The 19612-nt window shown below is 53.8% G+C and overlaps 1 protein-coding gene across 2 annotated transcripts in view; it reads right to left on the bottom strand.

The window, feature by feature from the left end:
- The window catches only part of SLC6A17 (solute carrier family 6 member 17), a 51804-nt gene extending 32577 nt beyond the window's left edge, over positions 1-19227 (bottom strand). The window contains exons 1-2 of one of the 2 annotated variants that reach the window (XM_045478587.1): positions 18814-19227; positions 1255-1627 (exon numbers count right to left, since the gene is read on the bottom strand). In XM_045478587.1, the coding sequence (XP_045334543.1) occupies positions 1255-1540 (286 nt within the window). In that variant the 5' untranslated portion in view covers positions 1541-1627; positions 18814-19227. Of the gene's footprint in view, positions 1-1254; positions 1628-2552; positions 2573-18813 lie in introns of those variants that run through there. The other variant, XM_045478588.1, reaches the window with a different exon arrangement.
- Between the last annotated feature and the right edge of the window lie 385 nt (positions 19228-19612).

The following is a 19612-nucleotide window of genomic DNA, read 5'->3' as shown; positions in this document are numbered from 1 at the left end:
CAACAGAAATTGGAAAGAAGGGAAGTCTCCAGCCAGGCTCGGCCTCTGGACGAAAGAGTGTTCTGCAGAGGAGGGAGCATCCCTGAATGGGGCTGCATCTCTGGGAGAGGCTACATGGCCAGAGTCGCACAGAGCAGAGAGAAAAGGAGTCAGGTGAAAATGCCTACAAAGCTGTGGCCACCCATCAGGCTGGAGTGTGGCAGTCCCAGGCCACAGGGACTAGGAGGCACAAGGGCTCTCTGCTGGCTCCAATCACTTTCCCAGGACCAGATGTCTGAGCTTGTAAATGTCCTTGTTTTCAGCCTGCTAGGTTTTTCTGTGTTTATTTTCTGTTAGTTTTCCCCTGGTTTCAAAACAAATTACCTTTGAAACATTCCAGCCTGCCTCAGACGGGCCGGAGGATAAGGGCCCGGGGGCTGCTACCCACCCGGGTGGCTAGAAGTGGTTAGTAGAAGGGGTTTGATTCCAGGGGCAAGATCCTGTAGGCGGATTAAAACTCGGGGGGCAGTGCGAGGCCCCCTCCTCCCTGGGAGGCAGCAGGTATGCTCAGACTCTGGGGGCCAAGCTGTTCTGGTTAGAATCCTTACTTTATCACTAGCTGTGTGACCTTGAGCGAGATACCTAACCTCTCTGTGCCTCAATGTTGCAGTCTCTACCACGAGGATAGTAACTCCTTCCTCACACAGGGAGTAGGGGGATTCGATGGCTGAACTGTATGAAATGGGTGCTTTGGTTGCTCCCAGACACTTAAATATCAGCAGTTTCATGCATTTCGGCCTAATATCCGGTAAGTGCTAAGCAGTGCCTGGCACCTGCTAAGCCTTTAAGTGTCATGGCCAACAGTTGCTCTTTACTATGCGTCAGATAACGTGTTAAGCATTCCACACAGAAGGCTCACCGAATCCTCCCAACTTTGCTGTAAGGCAGGATCTACTATTATTCCCATTTTACAGATGATGCCAGAGAGGCACAGAGAGATCAAGCAACTTGCACAGGGCTGCAATGCCGGCTGGCTGCATGGGGTTTGTGCCCAGGCAGTCCCGGGCCAGAGCCCACGTTCTTATCATCATCATGCCTGACAGCCTCTTGGTAGCTATGAACCATTAGCTCTTTCGGGGGAGCCTTCCTCTGGACTCCCGAGCTCCACCCTATGAGGGCTCCAATTCTGCATCAGCAAAGGGGCGTCCCTTTCCACCCCTCAGCCCGGCCCCTTTGCAAGGCCCCCGCCCTGGGGTAGGCAGGGCTGCCTCTTACCGCCTCCATTTTTCTGGCACAGGTAGGGGAACCTCCAGATGTTGCCCAGGCCCACGGAGAAGCCGATCTGGGCCAGGATGTACTGCAGCTTGCTGTTCCAGGCCGGCCGGTCCTCCGCGTCCAGCTCCTCCTCTGCCGCCTTCTGCTTGCCGCCGGCCTCACCTGCCACGTTCAGGATGCTCTGCTTGTAGTCCACGGGCTCCTCGAGGGCCAGCAGGTCGGCCACCGACTCCGTGACATGCTCACTGCTGTGCTCACGCTGGGTCACCTTGCTGTTCTTAGGCATTGGTGCCGCCTGGGCCACGCAGCCCTGCTCCCCGGCACTCAGAGAAGGTGGGGCTCAGCTGCTGTCAGCTCCTTCTCATCCAGGGACCTGTGAGACCAGGTGAGCAGGGGAGGGTCAGCTGACCACCCCAGAGAGGTGGGGAGCCCGAGCGGACCCAGATCCGCCATCACTCCGGCACATACTCGGAGGCTGGGCTGTGAGTGGCCTGGAATGTTGCTATTGTCTTTCTCCCTGTCAGGGGGTACCCACCGAGGGGCTCAAAGTCTGCAGACTCCATTTTCTCACAGGCCCTGCCTGAGCATGCCTGAAAGGTAAACCTAATGGAGTAGGAGGGGCCAACCCACCCACCAAACCCAAATAAAGGGGCATCCATGATGCCACTGCCCCCTTTCATAACTGCATATCCTGAAGTGTTCAAGGCCCTTCGGAGGCCCCCACAGCCCTCTCCTCCCAGGTGGTGCAGGTTTGTGGCCAAGCCCTCCTGAGCTCTAGCTATGTAGCCGAACCATCTGGTGGGACCCTGGGAAACCAGTGTCTGCCTTCTCTGGGGTCTTTCTGTTCCAAATACAGCGCATGGGCCAGCAGCATCACAGGGAGCTTGTTAGAAATGCAGAGGGCACCCGGGTGGCTCAGCTGATTAAGCGTCCGACTCTGGGTTTCTGCCCGGGTTGTGACCTCATGGTTCGTGGGTTCTAGCCCCGCGCTGGACTCTGTGCTGATGGTGTGGAACCTGCTTGGGATTCTCTCTCTCACCCTCCTTCGCTGCCTCTCCCTTGCTCTCTCTCTCTCTCAAAAATGAATAAAAGAAAACTTAAAAAAAAAAAAGAAAAGAAATGCAGAATGCCAGGCCCACCCCAGACCTACCAAACCATTCTCTGTATTTTTACAGAACCCTTAGTGATTAAAAGGGACATTAATGCTTGCAAAACAAAAACAGAAAACAAACAAACAACAACAAGAAAACAAGAAAACATAAACAAAACAAAAAAACCCAAAAGGTTAGAGCTCTCACCATGGGGACCCTGAACACCAGCCCCACAACCGGACCTTCATTCCCCAGGCAGGAGCGCTGACCAGGTTCTGCTAAGGATTCTGGCACTAAAGCCCTAGAGGTGTTTGCTTAGTGCCAACAAATGCTGGGTCATCGCTCAGCACTGACATTATCTGAGGGCCACTGCAGCCAAGAGCCAGTTCTCCATCCTCCGGTGACAGTTTTACAGCAGATAATGTCTGCACGATGCGAGCGGGGGAGGCAAACCCTCCCCTGCTCCTGCCATTCCCCATCCGTCTCTCAGGCTTTCCCTTAAAGAAATAAAGCACCAAGGAAATGAGCCCTTTGAAGGATATCAACACGCTGCTCTGTTTCAAAGCACCTCCTCGTTAAGGGGAGGTTGGAGGATTTAAAATTAAACACACGTACACCCCGGCCTGCAGTTGCCCTGTGTCTTTCTAGGGATGTAAATTACCCGGCTCGGTAATCGCTTTACTAGGGGAAGGAGCCGCCTCTGGAAGTCTGTCCTCCTGGTCTGCACCATCGGAACAGCGCGGGCAACGGCACCGTGCAGCAGAAGCTTGACCCGGACCTCCTGGCTGACTCCAGTAAAGCCCCAAACTTCAAGGGAACCTGGCCAGCCGGATCCTGTTACACGTGTAGTGAAGCTAGGACACCCGACAGATGGGGACTGTCCACGCTGGTCTGTGTGGTTAGCCAGTCCTCCCTGGGCCAGGCCGTGGACCACAGCAGCAGGTGACAACTCCCTGAAGGGAAACCGTGAGTCTTCGGTGACTCCCCCTTCCACTCCAGGAACGGTCAAGGTGTTGGGCTTTGCAGTGACCCAGACAGAACCAGCCTGCCAAAAAGAGCTCAGAATTCCCTATAAGAAACACAGCTCTCTGTTGGGACTCCACTTCACATTGGGCCAGCCAAACATTCCACTGTGTCCTGGAGGGAGTGTGTGTCTGGGGACCTTTCAGCCCTCCTCCTCCTGCCCACACGACCTAAGGGAATGGTGCCCCTAGGAGTTATGCAATGGGGAGGTTTTTGTTCTTGCCTGGACTGCCAGGATGAGCCCTTTCCCCTTCCCTGGTCAGCAGATCCCTGTCCCCAGGGCACTCAAATGGAGAAAACCTAAGCACAGGCAATGGCAGTTTGAGAGAGAGAGAGAGAGAGAGAGCTAGAGAGGGGCAGAGAGAGAAAGAATCCCAAGCAGCCACCACACTGCCAGCATGGAGCCCGATGCGGGGCTTGAACTCACAAACTGTGAGATCATGACCTGAGCCAAAATCCAGAGTCAGACACTTAACCCACAGAGCTATCCAGGTGCCCCTTAAACAAGAGTTGTTATTAAAAACTAGAACTGGAGGGCGGGTGGGGGGCACCTGGGTGGCTCAGTGGGTTAAGCGTCCAACTCCGGATTTCAGCTCAGGTTATAATCTCATGGTTTAAGAGTCTGAGCCCACATCGGGCTCTCTACTGTCAGCACGGAGCCTGCTTCAGATCCTCTGTCCCCCTCTCTCTCTCTCGACTTGCTGTCTCTCTCTCAAAAATAAACACTTAAAAAACTTAAAAAGTAAAAACTAGAACTGGGGAGAAGGGTTGGGGTCCATCTGGAGACTGCAGTTACCAGGGTGCCAGCTCAGAGCCTGTCTCCAGGTACTCTGCCTGCCGTGGAATTTGATGAGAACAGTCCACGATGCATTAAGTACGATTTACTGCTCATCATCCCACAACTGGAGAAAGCCAAAGGGGATTCCCGCAAGCATGCAGAATTTATCCTGATGCTGACCAACTGGAGAACATGCTTTCCCAAAAATAGCCTAGAGAGTGGCAGCTCTCGTCACCAATAGGAGAAAGTTCTGCAGGAGGGAAGAGTGTCATTCAGACGAGGAGGACTCAAGGACAAAACCGGCACATTCCGGTAAAGCCACAGCAGCATCACAGAAACCACAGGCACGATGGGAGCTTCTTCCTTCTTCCCAAGATGCGTGCCAGAAGGCCCCCTGTGCCGTCAGGTTTGCAGGACGAAAAGTGCAAATTTACAAGCAGAGGCACTGGCCTGGGCTGCAATCATGACTAGAACCTTCTGTGCCCAGGAACATGCTCAGGTGACAAAAGTGTCTGACACTTAGAATATTAAAGCTTGGGGCGCCTGGGTGGCTCAGTCGGTTAAGCGTCCGACTTCGGCTCAGGTCATGATCTCACGGTCTGTGAGTTCGAGCCCCGCGTCGGGCTCTGTGCCGACAGGTCAGAGCCTGGAGCCTGCTTCGGATTCTGTGTCTCCCTTTCTCTCTGACCCTCCCCTGTTCATGCTCTGTCTCTCTCTGTCTCAAAAATAAATAAACATTAAAAAAAAATTAAAAAAAAAAAAGAATATTAAAGCTTGAGGGGCCCTAGCAATATTCCCATTCCATGTATGAGGACACTGAGGTCCAGAGAGGAAGCCAATGGCCCAAAGCCACTGGGTCACACTCAGCAGGGAGGTGGGAAACAGGACGAAGACAGTGGTGGTGAGGGCAGGGGCTTCGCAATCAGATGGACCTGGGTCTGAGATCTCCCATTTCTTTCATTCATTCGTTCATTCCCTCACTCACTTGACATCCATTTACCTAGTGCCTTCTCTGTGCCAGACTCTGTTCTAGATTTCAGGGATAGAGCAGTGAACAAAATAAGCAAAATGTTTCCCCTCGTGGAGTTTATATTTCCTGTGGAAGGGCCAGATACTAAAGAAAGAAACAAACATATAAAAGCCAGTGGTGATACGTGACATAAAGACAAATAACATGGGGTGGGGGAGGGGGTGTTGCAAACTGAAGGGCTGTTATTTTATGGTCCAGAAAGGCATCCCTGAGGAGGGGACATTCAAGCAAAGGCACTCAGGAAACAGATATCGAGTGAGTGAGTGAGTGAATGAATAAATGGAAACGCTCAACCCCTGGCCTGCCTGTCTTCAAAGCCCCTGTCCTCCACCATCACAACCGACTGTAAGGACTCTGGCTGGTGCTCTGAGAGAGGTGGGCAGCCACTTCGCTTTAATTATGCAGGCGTCAGGCCTCTCGGGGGGGTGCAGAGGGTCTACATAATGACAGCTGTCCCCTCTAAGGGAGGGCTGCCCTGGGGACTCAATGAGCAGACACATCCAAAGTGCCCAGCACAGGGCCTGGCACCAGGAAGGACCCTGCTCCCGGGAAGCCTCGCATTGTTTGCCTTTTTGTTTTTTGTTTTTCATTTAAAAATATGTAAAACCCCCCCCCTCCATTTATGTTTGGTCACATAAATGCCAAAAGCCAGAGTCGGTTTGTGGCAGAAGTGGGGTGGAGATGGAGAGAAGCGTTTTCCAACACCACCACCTCAGAAATCTCAGTTTTTGTTACCAAGAGCTGGCACCACCCTGAGGCTGCTGGGACAGCACCCCACAAAGCCCAGCCCACCCACCTCACCTGGTGTCAAAGAGAAGCAGGTAAAGGCCTGGTCTTGGGTCTAAAGATCAGCAACATTATTACTAATAAAAAAACATGGCCTCGCAGTAAAGTCTAGCAATATTATTAGTCACACTGTAGCTCATATGTGTTACGGTTTGAAACCACTTGCAAACATTTTGTACTCCGTCTCCTGGCACGGGATGGGGTGGTGACACTGCTCAGAAGCCAGACTGCACGGGTTCGAATCCCAGCTCCCTGCTTACCCGCTGCCTGGCCTCGCAGGTTTCTTAAGGCCACAGAGCTGCATTTCCTCAGCCGTCAAAGGAGGACAGCAGTTCCCACCTCACAACGTTGTGGACAGAACAGGTCGCACAGGTCTCAGAACCACGCAGGAGCCCAGCAAGTGCTCATAAATGTTGCCTCTCCTTGTCATCTCACTGGATTCACAGCCAGCCCGGGAAGCGGGTGAGGCAGCTGCGCCCCAGGGCAGGCCAGCACCTGACTCACATCACATGGCTGACAGTCCCAAGTCTCCTCGCGCCTCCGCTGCCTCCATGGTTTAAAGAGGACACAGCACCAGTGGTATGGATCATCCTTTCCCGCAACCCCCAAGTTCTCTTGGAGCCCCTGGGCTGGTGAAAGGTCAGCTTGCAGACCAGGGCGTGGGAACCCAGCGTGTACCCAGCCAACAACCCTGACGCATTACCTGGGACGAGCAGCAGGGTCAGAGAAGGATCCAGGAGGGGTGGATTCCTCTCTACCCCTGACTTTACGGGGCTTGGAGCCAGACGTGATCCAGGTATCAGGAGGCCGGCCAGGTGCTGGTCCCGACCACCCACCAACCAACCGTGCAAGCTGGCACCATTGCCCTGACCTCTCTAGGCCTCAGTTTCCCCGTGTGTAAAATGGGGTGGTCTTCATGATCTCCGAGGCCCTACCACCTCTGCCAGTTGAGAGCTCGCTGGGGTGTCGTGGGGACGCTGTGACAGCCAGCCAGCCGTACTCCAATTTTGCCCCTGCTCAGGAGCTGGGGTAAGCTGTGAAGCTGATTCCAGGAGCAGCGCTTCAGATGCTGGAGCTCTGAGGCACTGAAGGGCCTCAATTACTCAAAGCACAATGCAGGGGGGGCTCGAGAGTTGAGAGAGCCCTTGGGGCCAGACCTGTCACTTAGCAACAGATGCAGCCTGCAGCTCAGAAGCTCGAGTGAGAAAAGCAGCACCAGGGAGTGAAGCTCCTTAAAAAGAAAAAAAAAAAATTGTGCGACTAGGAGGCAGACAGGTAAAAATATCCCCTGCCGGAGGGCTGACGGCTCCACCACAAGTTTCAAAGCGTGGCACTCGGCCGTCACCTCAGGGGTGAGGGGAGGCCGCTCCCCCTGTGACTGGGGCCAGGCCCCGCCCCTCCGCTCCAAGCATCCCAAGGTGGGGGCCTTCTGGAACGCAGTGTCCAGTCGGCCCCCTGAGCACCCGCCTCTTGGGGTCACAGTCTCTGTCGTTCGGGAGGGTTGTACCAGCAACTCCGGGGACGAACCCCAGGGAATCACTTCTTTTCCAAGCCAGACCCCCCGGGGGGACTGGGTGGTGAGGCCACCATCTTTGGGAAAGCAGGCGGCAGAGATGACGACAGACCCCCCACCCCAGGGCCCTGCTTCCCTCAGCTCCACGGGGAGCGCCGTATCTTGCCACTGTTGGGTCTCGCGGCTCTGGGGACAGTACTGCACATTCTTAAATGCAAACCTCTACAACAGAGAGCTGGGAAGAGCCCCCAGGAGCGGGGAGCAGTGGGAGGACACCCAGTGGCCCCAGCCATAAAGCCAGGGTCCCACTAACTCTAGGCTGATCAGAGGTAAGAAGGAAGCAAGGTCAGGGTCTCTCTGTCTCTCACACAACTAGACAGCTTCCTGATTTCCATGTGACAAGCCGTGGTGGCCCAAACAATTCTCCTAATTACCTCGGAGCCTCTGGGCTTCAGCTGAGCCTAAAGCAGGTCCACTGTTATCAGAGATACAAATTGTCCTACAAATTATTTTTAATTGTTTTATTGAAACCTCCCGGCAGTCACCTGGGGCAAACTGCTCCTGACAGGCCTTGGTGATGGCTGCTCTCCTGGTTTTTCTTGGCCAGCACCATTTGGACCCCTCCCTCCCTCCCCCTCCATGCCGAGGGCACAGAGCCCCGTCAGTATGTTTGAGCCCGTCCTCTCTCCCACCCCCTGTGCTCTGGTTCAGCCCTTCTCTCAGTTCGATGCCTGCAGCAGGCTCACTGTCCTCTGGGCCTTCAAAGGTGGCTTCCTGAAATACCACATCAACCCACTCCCACGGGAGAGAGCCCACGGCCCTTGCCAGAGACATTTGCCACTTCTCCATTCCCCAGCCTCAGCTGCCACTTCTCCGCCAGGCCCCTGTGCACAAAACCCTCCCCGGTGTCTGCCTCCTGAAGCTTCCCTTGAAGGGAACCACACTTATTCCCATTTTACAGATGAAGAACCAAAGGCTCAGAGGGGTCAGCTGTACTTTCACTGAATGACCTTGAAGGTGCAGCTCAAGATCCACCTCGCCTCTGTGGCACGTGCTGTGATGCTGTAAGTGAGAAGTAATGCTCCTTTCTTTCCCCTTCTCGGCACGCAACTTGTAATACTCTTCCACACTTTGACTATTTGGCTTTCTAGTATAACTCCTTGTGCACACCCCCGATTCATCCTCTAAACAGGGAGCTCCCTGAAGGCAGGAACCAAAGCATATCCAGCTTTGCGTCCACCCGCAACTGCCCCCAGCCCAGCCGGTGCCTGGCACACACAGGGCGGGATAGGACGCCTGCAGATGTTCCAAGGCTCCTGCCACCCCACCCTCTAAGAGCAACCTGCTTCCTAGGTTGAAATCCTAACCACTGCCTTCACCTTTGAAACAGCAGCAAGGACAAAAAGCTAACACACTTGACTGAGTCACATTTAAACCTACTAGATGCCTGCATGCCCCAGCCATGGGGAGCGGGGGGCGGGGGGGGGGGGACGTGGGTGGGGGGGGTATGAATGAAGTGCCGCCCAGAAGCCCGTGTGGGGAGGACTCTGGGACTTGGAATCCAGCTTTCTGTTCTGTAATCATCTGTACAACAGGGAACAGTGCTTACCTACCAACTGCATCTGGTTACCACATGGATAGCAAGAGAAAGAGAAGATTCTTGGGAAGTCAAATAAACAGAACAGGAATTTCTGACTCCATTTCACAGATTTGTTGTAGACCAAATCCTCATGTATTACTATTGTACGTGCTCAGTGAATGCGATATGAAGGAAGTGAATGAGTGCATGAATCACAGGCGCATTCTGAATTCCCCCAGTTTTCCAGAACCTGACACAATTCCCCAGCTTCAAAACTTTCCTATTTTCTGGTGCAATATTCCCATCCCCAAAACACATGATGTCCCAAAGACGCCCCACGTGGCAGTGTAAAGCAAAGGTAAGTTAAGAAGTCTGGCCGTCATTCGCTGACTTTCTGCCTCTTCTAAAGGATCCACTATTTGTGCCTCACTCTCTCCACTTTGTAGACAGGGTCTGCCTTCACCTTAGAGAGGTACACACCGGATGGGCACCGTCTCGGCACGGAGTGTTCCACGAGGCTGGTGGGACCATTGCAAACAGCAGCTCAGGCAGAGGAGCCAGTAGAACCTTCTGTGGCCCGTCTCACCTTCCTGTTACATTTGCCGAGCGTGCTCTCTGCAGTTGGTATTTTGTTTTCTTAGTCAAGGAGGAAGGGAAGCAGGAAAAGGGGCAGATGGTCCAGAGGGGGAGGAACTGGCACTGGAATATGTGGGTGGGGCCAGTGCAAACAAAATCTTTTGGTTCAGTTTTACCATTTCATGGGAGGGGGAAAGGCATGCCTAGTCGCTGTGGAAGCAAAAGCAGTGCCATGACCACCCCACAGATGCATTAACTTTGTGCCAGAACTTAGGCGCTAAGGGAACTTCTGAAGGCGGTGGGGGGGGGGTGTCATCATTAACAGGAGCAGCAACAGCAGCAGCAGCAGCAGCAACAACAAACAACAACACAGGGATCCTTCTTGAGGGCTGGCTCTGTAGCAGCCACTGTGTGGAGCGGCCATTATCTCCTTAAACCCTGCCCATAACCGTATGAGTTTGGCACCACACTTACTGCTATCTTACAGATGAAGAAGGAGAGGCTCAGCGGGACTGGTTGCTGATTTCATTGAACTGCTGGCCCTGCGATGCTGGTGCTTTCTTGAGCTTACCGGAGAGGCTCAATGGAAGGTTTTCACCCAACCAGATCACCACTGCCACCTGATCGACAGCCATTTTGAGATGCCACTGACTGTACATTGCGTCCTGAATTGAAGATGTGACGGTGTGCCAAAAAAAAAAAAAAAAAAAAAAAAAAATGCATCTTGGAACTGGTGAAGCAAAGCGACAGGTCCACAGGCACAAGTCAAAAACTGGAGGCCCTGGGTCCACACCAGCACAGTCTGACTCTGGGATCTGACTCTAAACCACAACACTATCACAGAAAGATGGGTTTTGGAGGCAGGGAGGTCTGGTTTGAGTCCTGCTGCCACTTACTAGCTGTGAGTCTTCAGGAAAGAACACAGAATCTCAGGGTCTTGGCTTCTGGACCTGAAAAGATGGAGAAGTCCCCAAAGGTGAGGGCCTCTTGGTCATGAGGACAAGATGAGATGATGCAGGCGGCATACCGTGAGCTGGCACCAGCTGCCCCTTCACATGAGCACAAGGGGAAAGTGGGTGTGGCCAAGCCTAGGGGCACAGCTGCCCACTGTCCTGCGGTGCCCTGGCACCAGAGTGCGACAAGCATGTGGGTGCCCGAGGACGCGGGGGGGGGGCGCTGGGGGGGGTGCTGGTGCTCCAACTGACTTCCTGCTTCCTTTACTTCCTTCAACCAATATTTATTGAGCACTAACTATGTGTCAGACCCTGTTCTAGCACAGCAGAGAACTGAGCAAGCAGTGCCCCTCCCCTGTGGGATTCATATTCTAGGGTAAAGTGACAAAAATCAGACAGATATGGGGCACCTGAGTGGCTCAGTTGGTTAAGCATCCAACTCCTGGTTTCGGCTCAGGTCATGATCTCATGGTTTCGTGGGTTCGAGCCCTGTGTTGGGCTCTGCGCTGGTGACATGGAGCCTGCTTGAAAGTCAGTCTCTCTCTCTGTCTCTCTCTCTCCGTCTCTCTCTGCCTCTTCCCCACTCACACTCTCTCTGTCTCTCCCAGGATAGATAAATAAATTTAAAAACAGACAAATATATAATTACTGCCATATGTATAGACATATATCTCCCGTATATATAAACATATCACATAAATATGTAATATTGAATGTGAGGGGACGGAGTGAGACAGGGGTGCTACAATATGTAGAGGGACTAGGAGGGCACACTCTGATAAAGACCTGATGGAGGGTGAGAATGGGCCATGTGAATATCCTGAGAAAGCATTCAGGGCAGAGCGAACAGGAAGTGCAAAGGCCCTGAGGCAGCCTGCTTGGTGAGTAGGAGGACTAGAAAGAAGGATGCCTAGGGCATCCTAAACAAGGGAAGAATGGGAAGTGCCTTCAGGAGGATAGCTAGACTCCAGAGTAGGCAGGGCTTGCAGAGCATGGAAAGGACTGGGTTTCCTTTCAAGGCTAATAGGGAGCCATTTCAAGTTTTCAAGCAGGAGAGTGATGTGACTCAACTGTTTTTAAAAAGATGACTGAAGGACAAGTGAAGACACAGGGAGGGTAGGTAAGAGGGGATGGCGACCTGAGCCGGGGCGGTGGGTGAGGTTTAGGTTTTAGAGAGAGAGGGAAACATAGAGCCCCAGAGTGCTGGAGAACATACCAGGTCCCCGACAGGTAGACAACCTATGGGACTGTCCCAATGTGGAAAAAGACAAAAGTTTTTAAAAATCACGTGTTAAAATAAAATTCCAGGAGCAAGGAGTGAAAGCCTCACTACCTTCTTTCCTCATTCATGAGAGGCCCATGGTGGTAACAGATGGGTCCTCACAGTATCTGTCCAAATTCTCTGACCTGGATTTTCTTTTCTGTTTTTTTTTTTTTTAACGTTTATTTATTTTTGAGACAGAGAGAGACAGAGCATGAAGTGGGGAGGGGCAGAGAGAGAAGGAGACACAGAATCGGAAGCAGGCTCCAGGCTCTGAGCCATCAGCCCAGAGCCCGACGCGGGGCTCGAACTCACGGACCGCGAGATCATGACCTGAGCTGAAGTCGGACGCTTAACCGACTGCGCCACCCAGGCGCCCCTTTTTCTGTTTTTTTTTTTTCTTAATTAAAAAAACTTTTTTTATTAAAAAAAAATTTTTTTAGCATTTATTTATTTTTGAGAGACAGAGATAGGCAGAGCATGTGCGGGGGAGGGGGAGAGAGAGAGAAACAGATACAGAATCTGAAGCAGGCTCCAGGCTCTGAGCTATTTGTTAGCACAGAGCCTGATGCGGGGCTTGAACTCACGAACTTCGAGACCATGACCTGAGCTGAAGTCGGACGCTCAACCTACTGAACCAGCTAGGCGCCCCGGACCTGGATTTTCTTAAAGCCACTACTTTTGTCTTGCCTCAGAGAGAGAGACAGAGGGAACCAACGGTGTCCAATTACCTGTGTTACCCACCAGACTGCTGAAGGGCACTTGAAGGAATAGTGATCAGAAACCCTTAATTACAGTCCCAACATGATGTCTCTTTCCTGGGAATGAGAAGGGTTTGTGGCTCTTTCCTCATCAACCCTCAGTGTAGCTTTGTGGAGAGGTGGGCAGAAAAGTGCCCCTACTGGGAACAGGTCACAGGACAGCCGATCGCAGTGAAGGGAGCAAGTATTTTTGAAAACCTGTTATGCTTACATATGTTATTTATACCCCCAACAACTTGGGATAAAAATGTAATTCTCATTTTACAAAGAAACCCAGGCTGAGGGAAGAAAACTATCAGGTACAAAATTACCCTGCCATGAAGTGAAAGAGTGGAGATTCACACTGTGGGCCCCTGAGCTCTGTAGCCCATTTTCTTTCTGATATTCTAGTGCTCTCCAATCTTTTGTACATCATGACACATGGAGAAGAGAACACTGATATGGCACACTGGGGTAAGCGGTCCCGGCACCCTAGGCCATTCCAGGCAACTCCAAGGAATAGAGGCATCGTTATTTCTGGGCCCCACGCTACCCATCTGCGGCACTGGTTAGGAAGTTTTCCAATGTACCATGACACGGAGCAAAGTGATATACCCGAATCTCATTCAGCAAGTCAACAGTGAGGTGAGTCCATCTACCATTTCTCCCTGAGGTTAGGAGCTTCTTCATCTGGCCAGGTCCTTTCCCAAAGCCAATGTCACAAGGCAAGTTGGGGGACTGGTCAAGGAGGTTCCTTCCAGCTGCTCTAGAGGAGTCCCCAAATTCCTAGCAGGCAGGTCGTCTCGGTGGTGTGCCAGGACCGTGGACAGCGCCCGCCCGGCCATTCAGGAAGCCGGTGCTGGGTTGCACCTGCTCGCCTTCCCTTCCAACCCCCCAGGGAAGAGGAGGTCCGCATCCCCACTGGATACTCACCTGGCAACACCTAATGGAGCCGCTCCAGCAGGTGACTGTTCACTTCCCTTGAAAGGTGGCTTTATCAAACAGCACTCCTGACCTGGAGGGGGATTTAAAACCACAGGAGCCCAGGAGTCTTATAATTAAAGAGAAAATGCAACCAGCAGGAATCTGGGGGTGTGGACCAATGAATTCTATTTGTAAGCGAAAGAATAGGTGGCAAATTAGTGGTGCACAGAATCCAGTGGAAATTCTCATTAAACCAGTAATTAGAAATGACAGAGTACACGGAGAGGCAACTTGTTATCTTCAAATGAACTGTGAGTAGCCTTGGAAGGCACAGAGGCAGCTCGGGGGCACAAATGCAGCTGATGAGATGACCCCAGGGCCCAGGAGCTGGGGCGTTATTTCCTCCCATTCGTGCCTGCCCCACCCTCACTCCACAAGAGGTCCCAGAGCAAACAGGGCTTTAAGTCTCAACTCCCAAGTTAGACACTCAGGCTGCCCAGGACTCCCCTGACCCAGAATTATGCTCCAACAAAATGTACCTGGTCATGAACATGAGAACAATAGGGTACAGCAATCCATCTTGCACCTGAGCTGATGTGCTCACCTGTAAATTTTCTGTGCACGGTGAGTATCTATTTCTTTTAACAACTGGATGTATCCATAGTTGAACAGTGTTTTAACTTGAATAATAACTCATGGGGGTGGGGGAGGGGGGGACTTTTCAAAGGACTCTGTCTCCACAAAATGGCTGCCTGCGGAGCCAGGGCTTCTGGGAAAACCCTTTGTGTCCTCTGGGGGTGGGGGAACATCAATGCTTACATTCCAGTTATCCACCCTCACTTACAAGAACTTCCCCACCAAGATCAAGGGTCGTTTGGACGTACCACGCAGGCTAGGACAATACGGGCCTGTCCTGCCAGGGATGGTGGTTTCTCAGAGAGGAAATAGATGAAGAAGCAGGAAGAATCTGATGCCAAGTTTCCCAGCACAGCCCCAGACTCCAGTGGCAGAACCCCAAGGGTGAGGAGAGTGGGCTCTCCACCGGACAAGATGAGAAAGCGAGCAGCGTCCTTCTGAGCAGCCCACGCCAGCCAGCGGCTGCCATGCATAACCTTGGAGTGTTCGCAGTTTTGCTCTGGAGTCTGGGGCCTCACCAGAAACTGCTGCCAGTCCCTGGCACACACTCTCCAGCAGAGAAATCTGACACACCAGAGCTCCCACCAGCGACTGACCGTCCTTGATTCTGCAGATGCGGAAATCCTCAGGGCGACACCCACTGTGCTCTGACTCTTCCCTCACTGCTTCCAGCACCAACCCTTGACTTGGGCAAACTTTAAGGAATGAGGTCAGGAGTGGTAGAGTCGGGGTAGGGGTGGGGATGGGGCAAGACAAGATAGGACAATGAAGCAGCATGATGGAGCCTAGGATCTCCTGCTGGATCCCAGCTCCCCTGGCACCACAGACCGTATTTCCCAAACCTTGGAAGTTTAGGTATGTTCATTCTCCACCAAATTCCCATTGGTGGAGGCCCATTTCTCCCTTCCTCAGGGCGCTAGCTTAAAGAACTAGACCCACAGGTTTAGACAGCCTCATTTGGGTATAAATGCCTAGGCGGTCTGCAAACATTTATTAAGAACTTACTGTGAAGTGGTTAAGAATCTGCCAGACCTGAGTTCAAATTCTCAGACTGCCACTCACTGCTGGTGTGACCTTCAGCAAATGATTTAACCTCTCTGAACCTCAAGTCCCACATCTGTAAACTGCAGAGAGCAATGTCCATCTCCTGGGATTGTAGCAAAGATTAAACGAGGTGGTAAACGAAAAAAGCACTTAGTGCAACACAGAAGCCTCAGTAAAAACCTGGATATTCTCACTGTTTGCCAAGCACGGCACGAGCTCCTGGAATCCAGAACTGCACCGGCCCCTCCTAAAAGCACACAAAGTAGGCGCTTCCCCACAGGCCACTGACCCGCCTGATTCTAGGGTAGCACACTAACACAGACCCGCAGACCCACACTAACACAGTCTGGGACGCTAGGTGGGGGAGGGTGATGCACAAGGGCTTTGTAGGGGCTGAGTGACAGAGTCTTTTCCCTGCCTGGTGCTCCAGATGTTTGGCTGTGAGAACTTCTTGCAGCCCAGCCTAGGAGTGAGTGATAACTCAGATCTGCTTCCAGGAAAAAAAGCCCAAATCCACCTTCCCTTTAAACTATGTGGCTGCTTATCTTAACAGCTTTAAAGGGATTCATGATGAATTGTCCTGCCGCAGCAAACTTAGATTGGAAAGGAGCTCGAGAGAAGGGGGGACACACTGGCAGTAGGAGCCTGCTTCTCAAGAACCCTCTCATCTCTGTCTCGATCATCTTTGAAATTTGTTTCCAGGTCCAGTGGGGAGAGCATCAATCCAGGGTGCATGTACCACACACACACACACACACACACACACACACACACACACACACTGCCAGTAGTAGACTGGAGTCCCCTAGGTCAGCACGGCCTCTCTAGCTGTACATTATTGCCTTTCACTCTTGAGGCACACACATCTTAGCTCAGCACCAAGCCTAGACATCTTACAGAAAGAGACAGCAAGGGGCCAGGATCCCTCAGGGAAGGCAAGCGACACACTCCTTTCCTCTCCAGGAAAGGCCAGCCTCACCTCCCCAGGATGGTTGTCATGCAGCTTCCAACTCCATGATGGATAGGACAAGAGGGAGGAAGATGGCAAGATCTGGCCGTATGGCAGGGGCCCCCAAAGGCCACCGGGCAAGTGCCACAACTTGAGACCAGGCCATGGTCATGAACAATTCTAAGGAGTCAGGGCCTGTGCTGGAGTCTCGCCCTGGAGCTGTTGCAGAGACAGCTGAGGGCACCCATCAGACCCAGCACAGCTCTGTCCACCACCTCCACCCCACCCTTCATAACTCTGTTCCTTTTTTTTTTTCAGATATAATTTATTGTCAAGTTAGCTAACATACATCATATACAGTGTGCTCTTGGTTTCAGGAGTAGATTCTGGTGATTCTTCTGATTCTTCGCTCACATACAACACCCAGTGCTCATCCCAACAAGCGCCCTCCTCGATGCCCATCTCCCATTTTCCCCTCTCCCCACACCCCCCCCCCGCCATCAACCCTCAGTTTGTTCTCTGCTCTTACTCAGCGTGTCCTGGGGAGACCTGAAGGTTGGGAAGAGGTCAATGTGAAGCTGAATTAGGGGTCCTTCACAAGCACATGTGAAGCCCTGACACTTTCACTTGTCTCCACACCCCCTCTCGCACCAAGGCACAAGGGCAGGGAGAGAAAGAACCACCTCTGGTTAAGGCCCATAAAGAAAGAGGTGGGGAATTAACATTTTAGAGCATCTGCCACATGTCCAGCACTGGGCTCAAAATAAGCTTGAGGAAAAGGCACCACAGGCATCCCTCTTCTACGACCGAGGAAACCAAGGCCCCGGACGTAAAGTGACTTGCCCAAGGTCACCCCGCCCTGGCACCTGGCAGAGCCCTGGGCCCACTTCTGACCACAAGCACACAGCCTCCCCCTGGGCCCCTGCTCCAATCCCCCAACCCCAACCTGGCTCTGCGTGCCTTCTCTGTGGGGTCAGAGCTCTAGGACACCTGCCCAGTGCCTGAGTTTTGCTTGGCTCACTCTGAGGACCTGCCTACCTCTAGTCAGTGGCCCCCAAACTCCGGGAGCCCTGGCCATCGCTGCTTACAAGCCCTGGTAAAGAACTCCATTCAGCTCACAAACAGCTGACACACAACTCTGTGTGACTCAGGCCAAACGAACTCACTCCAATCAGAGCTGGTGGGCACGATTTGCCTCCTGCACTGAGTCACTCTCCAGGCTGAGCTGCAGGGATTTGCTGAGACTCACCACCTACTTAGCCACAGCTGCTTGGTTGGAGAAAAAGCCAGCACGGGAGCTGAGACCTCTGACGGTCCCAACGGATGGGCCACAGCCAAGGACAATCGGGTGTGACCTCGAAGCCCTTCCTCCTGCCTGGGTGATGGGTCCACCTGGCTGGACCATGGGGTAATGTAAGCACAGCATGAAATACAAGAATTCTTTACCATTAACCTCAACACACTCTGACCTTGTTCTCCAGACATCAATCAGTATGTGCAGGACAGCCTTACAGTTAGGCTCGAACTAAAGTTTTGGTTGATTTTTTTTTTTTTTTGAGTCATTACAGGATTTGCTTAGTTCCTGGAAGTTCCTGTTAACAAGGGCAGTGCCCTCAGAAAAATCTTCCTTCTCTATACCACGACCCTGTCTTCCCAGCCCGACCCACCTGCCTCCCTTTCACAGCTGAATTGCCCCAAAGGTAGTTCTGGTTAGAAATTCCCTAATCCGAAGGATCCGTTACAAATTTCTCAAAGAAGGAAAGAGGAATGAAATTTTAAAAAATAAATAAAAACAAAACAAAAACATTTTTTTTTTTTTAACGCCACTTGACAGCCACTGGGCCCCCTCAAGTGACTGGCCTCAGGATTTCCGAAGGGCTGTTTGGCCTTTAAAAAGATAACACCAGTCTTCCTTCCACGGCAGCCGCGCCCCTGGGGGAAAGGCCCTCCCCGGACTACCGTGAGCATAGCTTGGGAGGACGTTGGTTGCACAGGTATAAATGTGGCTGAGGCCTCTCCCGAGACGGCGCCCTCTCCAGACCTGCACCCCGCGCACGTCCCCCATCTCAGCCATTCGCTTCCCAGATGCGCTTCCCTCGAGGGAAGATGGGTTCCCCGCTAGCTCCGAATTCAGCGAGGTCCAGCTCCCGGACTCGGAATTAAATATTCATCTCGGGCGTGAGCGCTCCGCTACTCCTGCCAATGTTACTGTCAAGGTCATGGGCCTGAAGCCGAGCGGCTGAGGCTGGGGTCTCCGGCCGCGCAAGAGCCTCCCCGCGGGAACTGCGCCCTGGGCGCGCAGCTCCGGGCGGCCAAACCGGCCGGGCCTCCCGCCCGGTGCTCCACGGGCGTTTGCCTCTGCAGCTCTGCCGGATTACCTCTGGAGTTCTTGGGCCCTCCTGAGCCCTGGAAGCTGGAGCCCGTTGGGTGAACCCATGAGCGCGGAGCTGGGCACCCCCGATGCGCCCGAGGAGCGCGGGCCCCGGGGCTTCGTCGCCAGGCAACGGCGGCTGGAGCGGCGGGAGGAGCCCGGGGCCCGCGCAGGGCCGGGCGGGCACCGGGCAGCGTCGCCTCGCACCTCTGTCCTTAGGCCTTCCAGGCTGGGGCGGGGCCAGAACAGCTAAAGTTGCGGTGGCTGGCCGGGTACAGGCAGGCAGGGCGCGGCCCGAGACTCACCTGTCCCGCGTGAGCCGTCGCGCGGACTCGACCCCCTGCACTCCGGCCGAGCAGCTGCGGTCCCCGACGGGTCGCCGGCTCACAGCCCCTCCCGCGGGCAGCCCGAGTCTGGCGGCGGCGGGCACCGGCCGGGGCTGGGAGGGGACCCGGAGCCGCGCGTCCGCGCACGCGACTCTGCTCGCTCCTCGCTCCCTCCCTCGCCGCCGGTTCCGACTCAGATCCCGCCTGCGGCGCGCTCGAGCCTCTCTGGGGAGCAGCCCTGGGACCCAGGTTCCGTGGCGGAGGGAGCGCGTGGGGGCTGCAGGCGCCAGCGCCGAGTGTCGCCCTCCCCGCGCCCCGGCCGCGCCGGCTCTGCGGAGCGGAACGGAGCTGGGCGGAGCGCAGCGCGCACTGTTCCCTCGCTTTCCGAAAGGCCACCCTGGCGGCGGGGCGCCGTGACGCAGGCTTGACTCACGCTCGGGCCCGCGTCAGTGCGAGGCTCTGGGGCCGCAAGCGAGGCTCTGATGGCCGACGACGCAGGCGGAGGGGGTGGGCAGGGAGAGGGAGAGGGGCTAACCCAGGAGCGGCCTCTTGAGGCCCCTCCCCAGGACACCCAGACCCTGGGGCTTCATCACGGGGGCTTCCATTATCAGAAGAATGGGGCCCCAATGGCCAAGGGTCTCTGGAATCCTGGGCCCCATTTCGTCACCCTATCAGGTGCAGCTCTTTGGCTCTCCTTCATGAATTCGGCTTCACCCAAAGTGCTTACTCCCCTGCTGTAGCCACCTCCACCCCCGTGCCTTTGCTCACTCTTCCCCTA

The sequence above is a fragment of the Leopardus geoffroyi genome, chromosome C1, assembly GCF_018350155.1.
Source record: "Leopardus geoffroyi isolate Oge1 chromosome C1, O.geoffroyi_Oge1_pat1.0, whole genome shotgun sequence".
In the NCBI taxonomy this organism is placed as follows: Eukaryota; Metazoa; Chordata; class Mammalia; order Carnivora; family Felidae; genus Leopardus; species Leopardus geoffroyi.
This window is presented reverse-complemented; position numbering and strand designations above follow the sequence as displayed.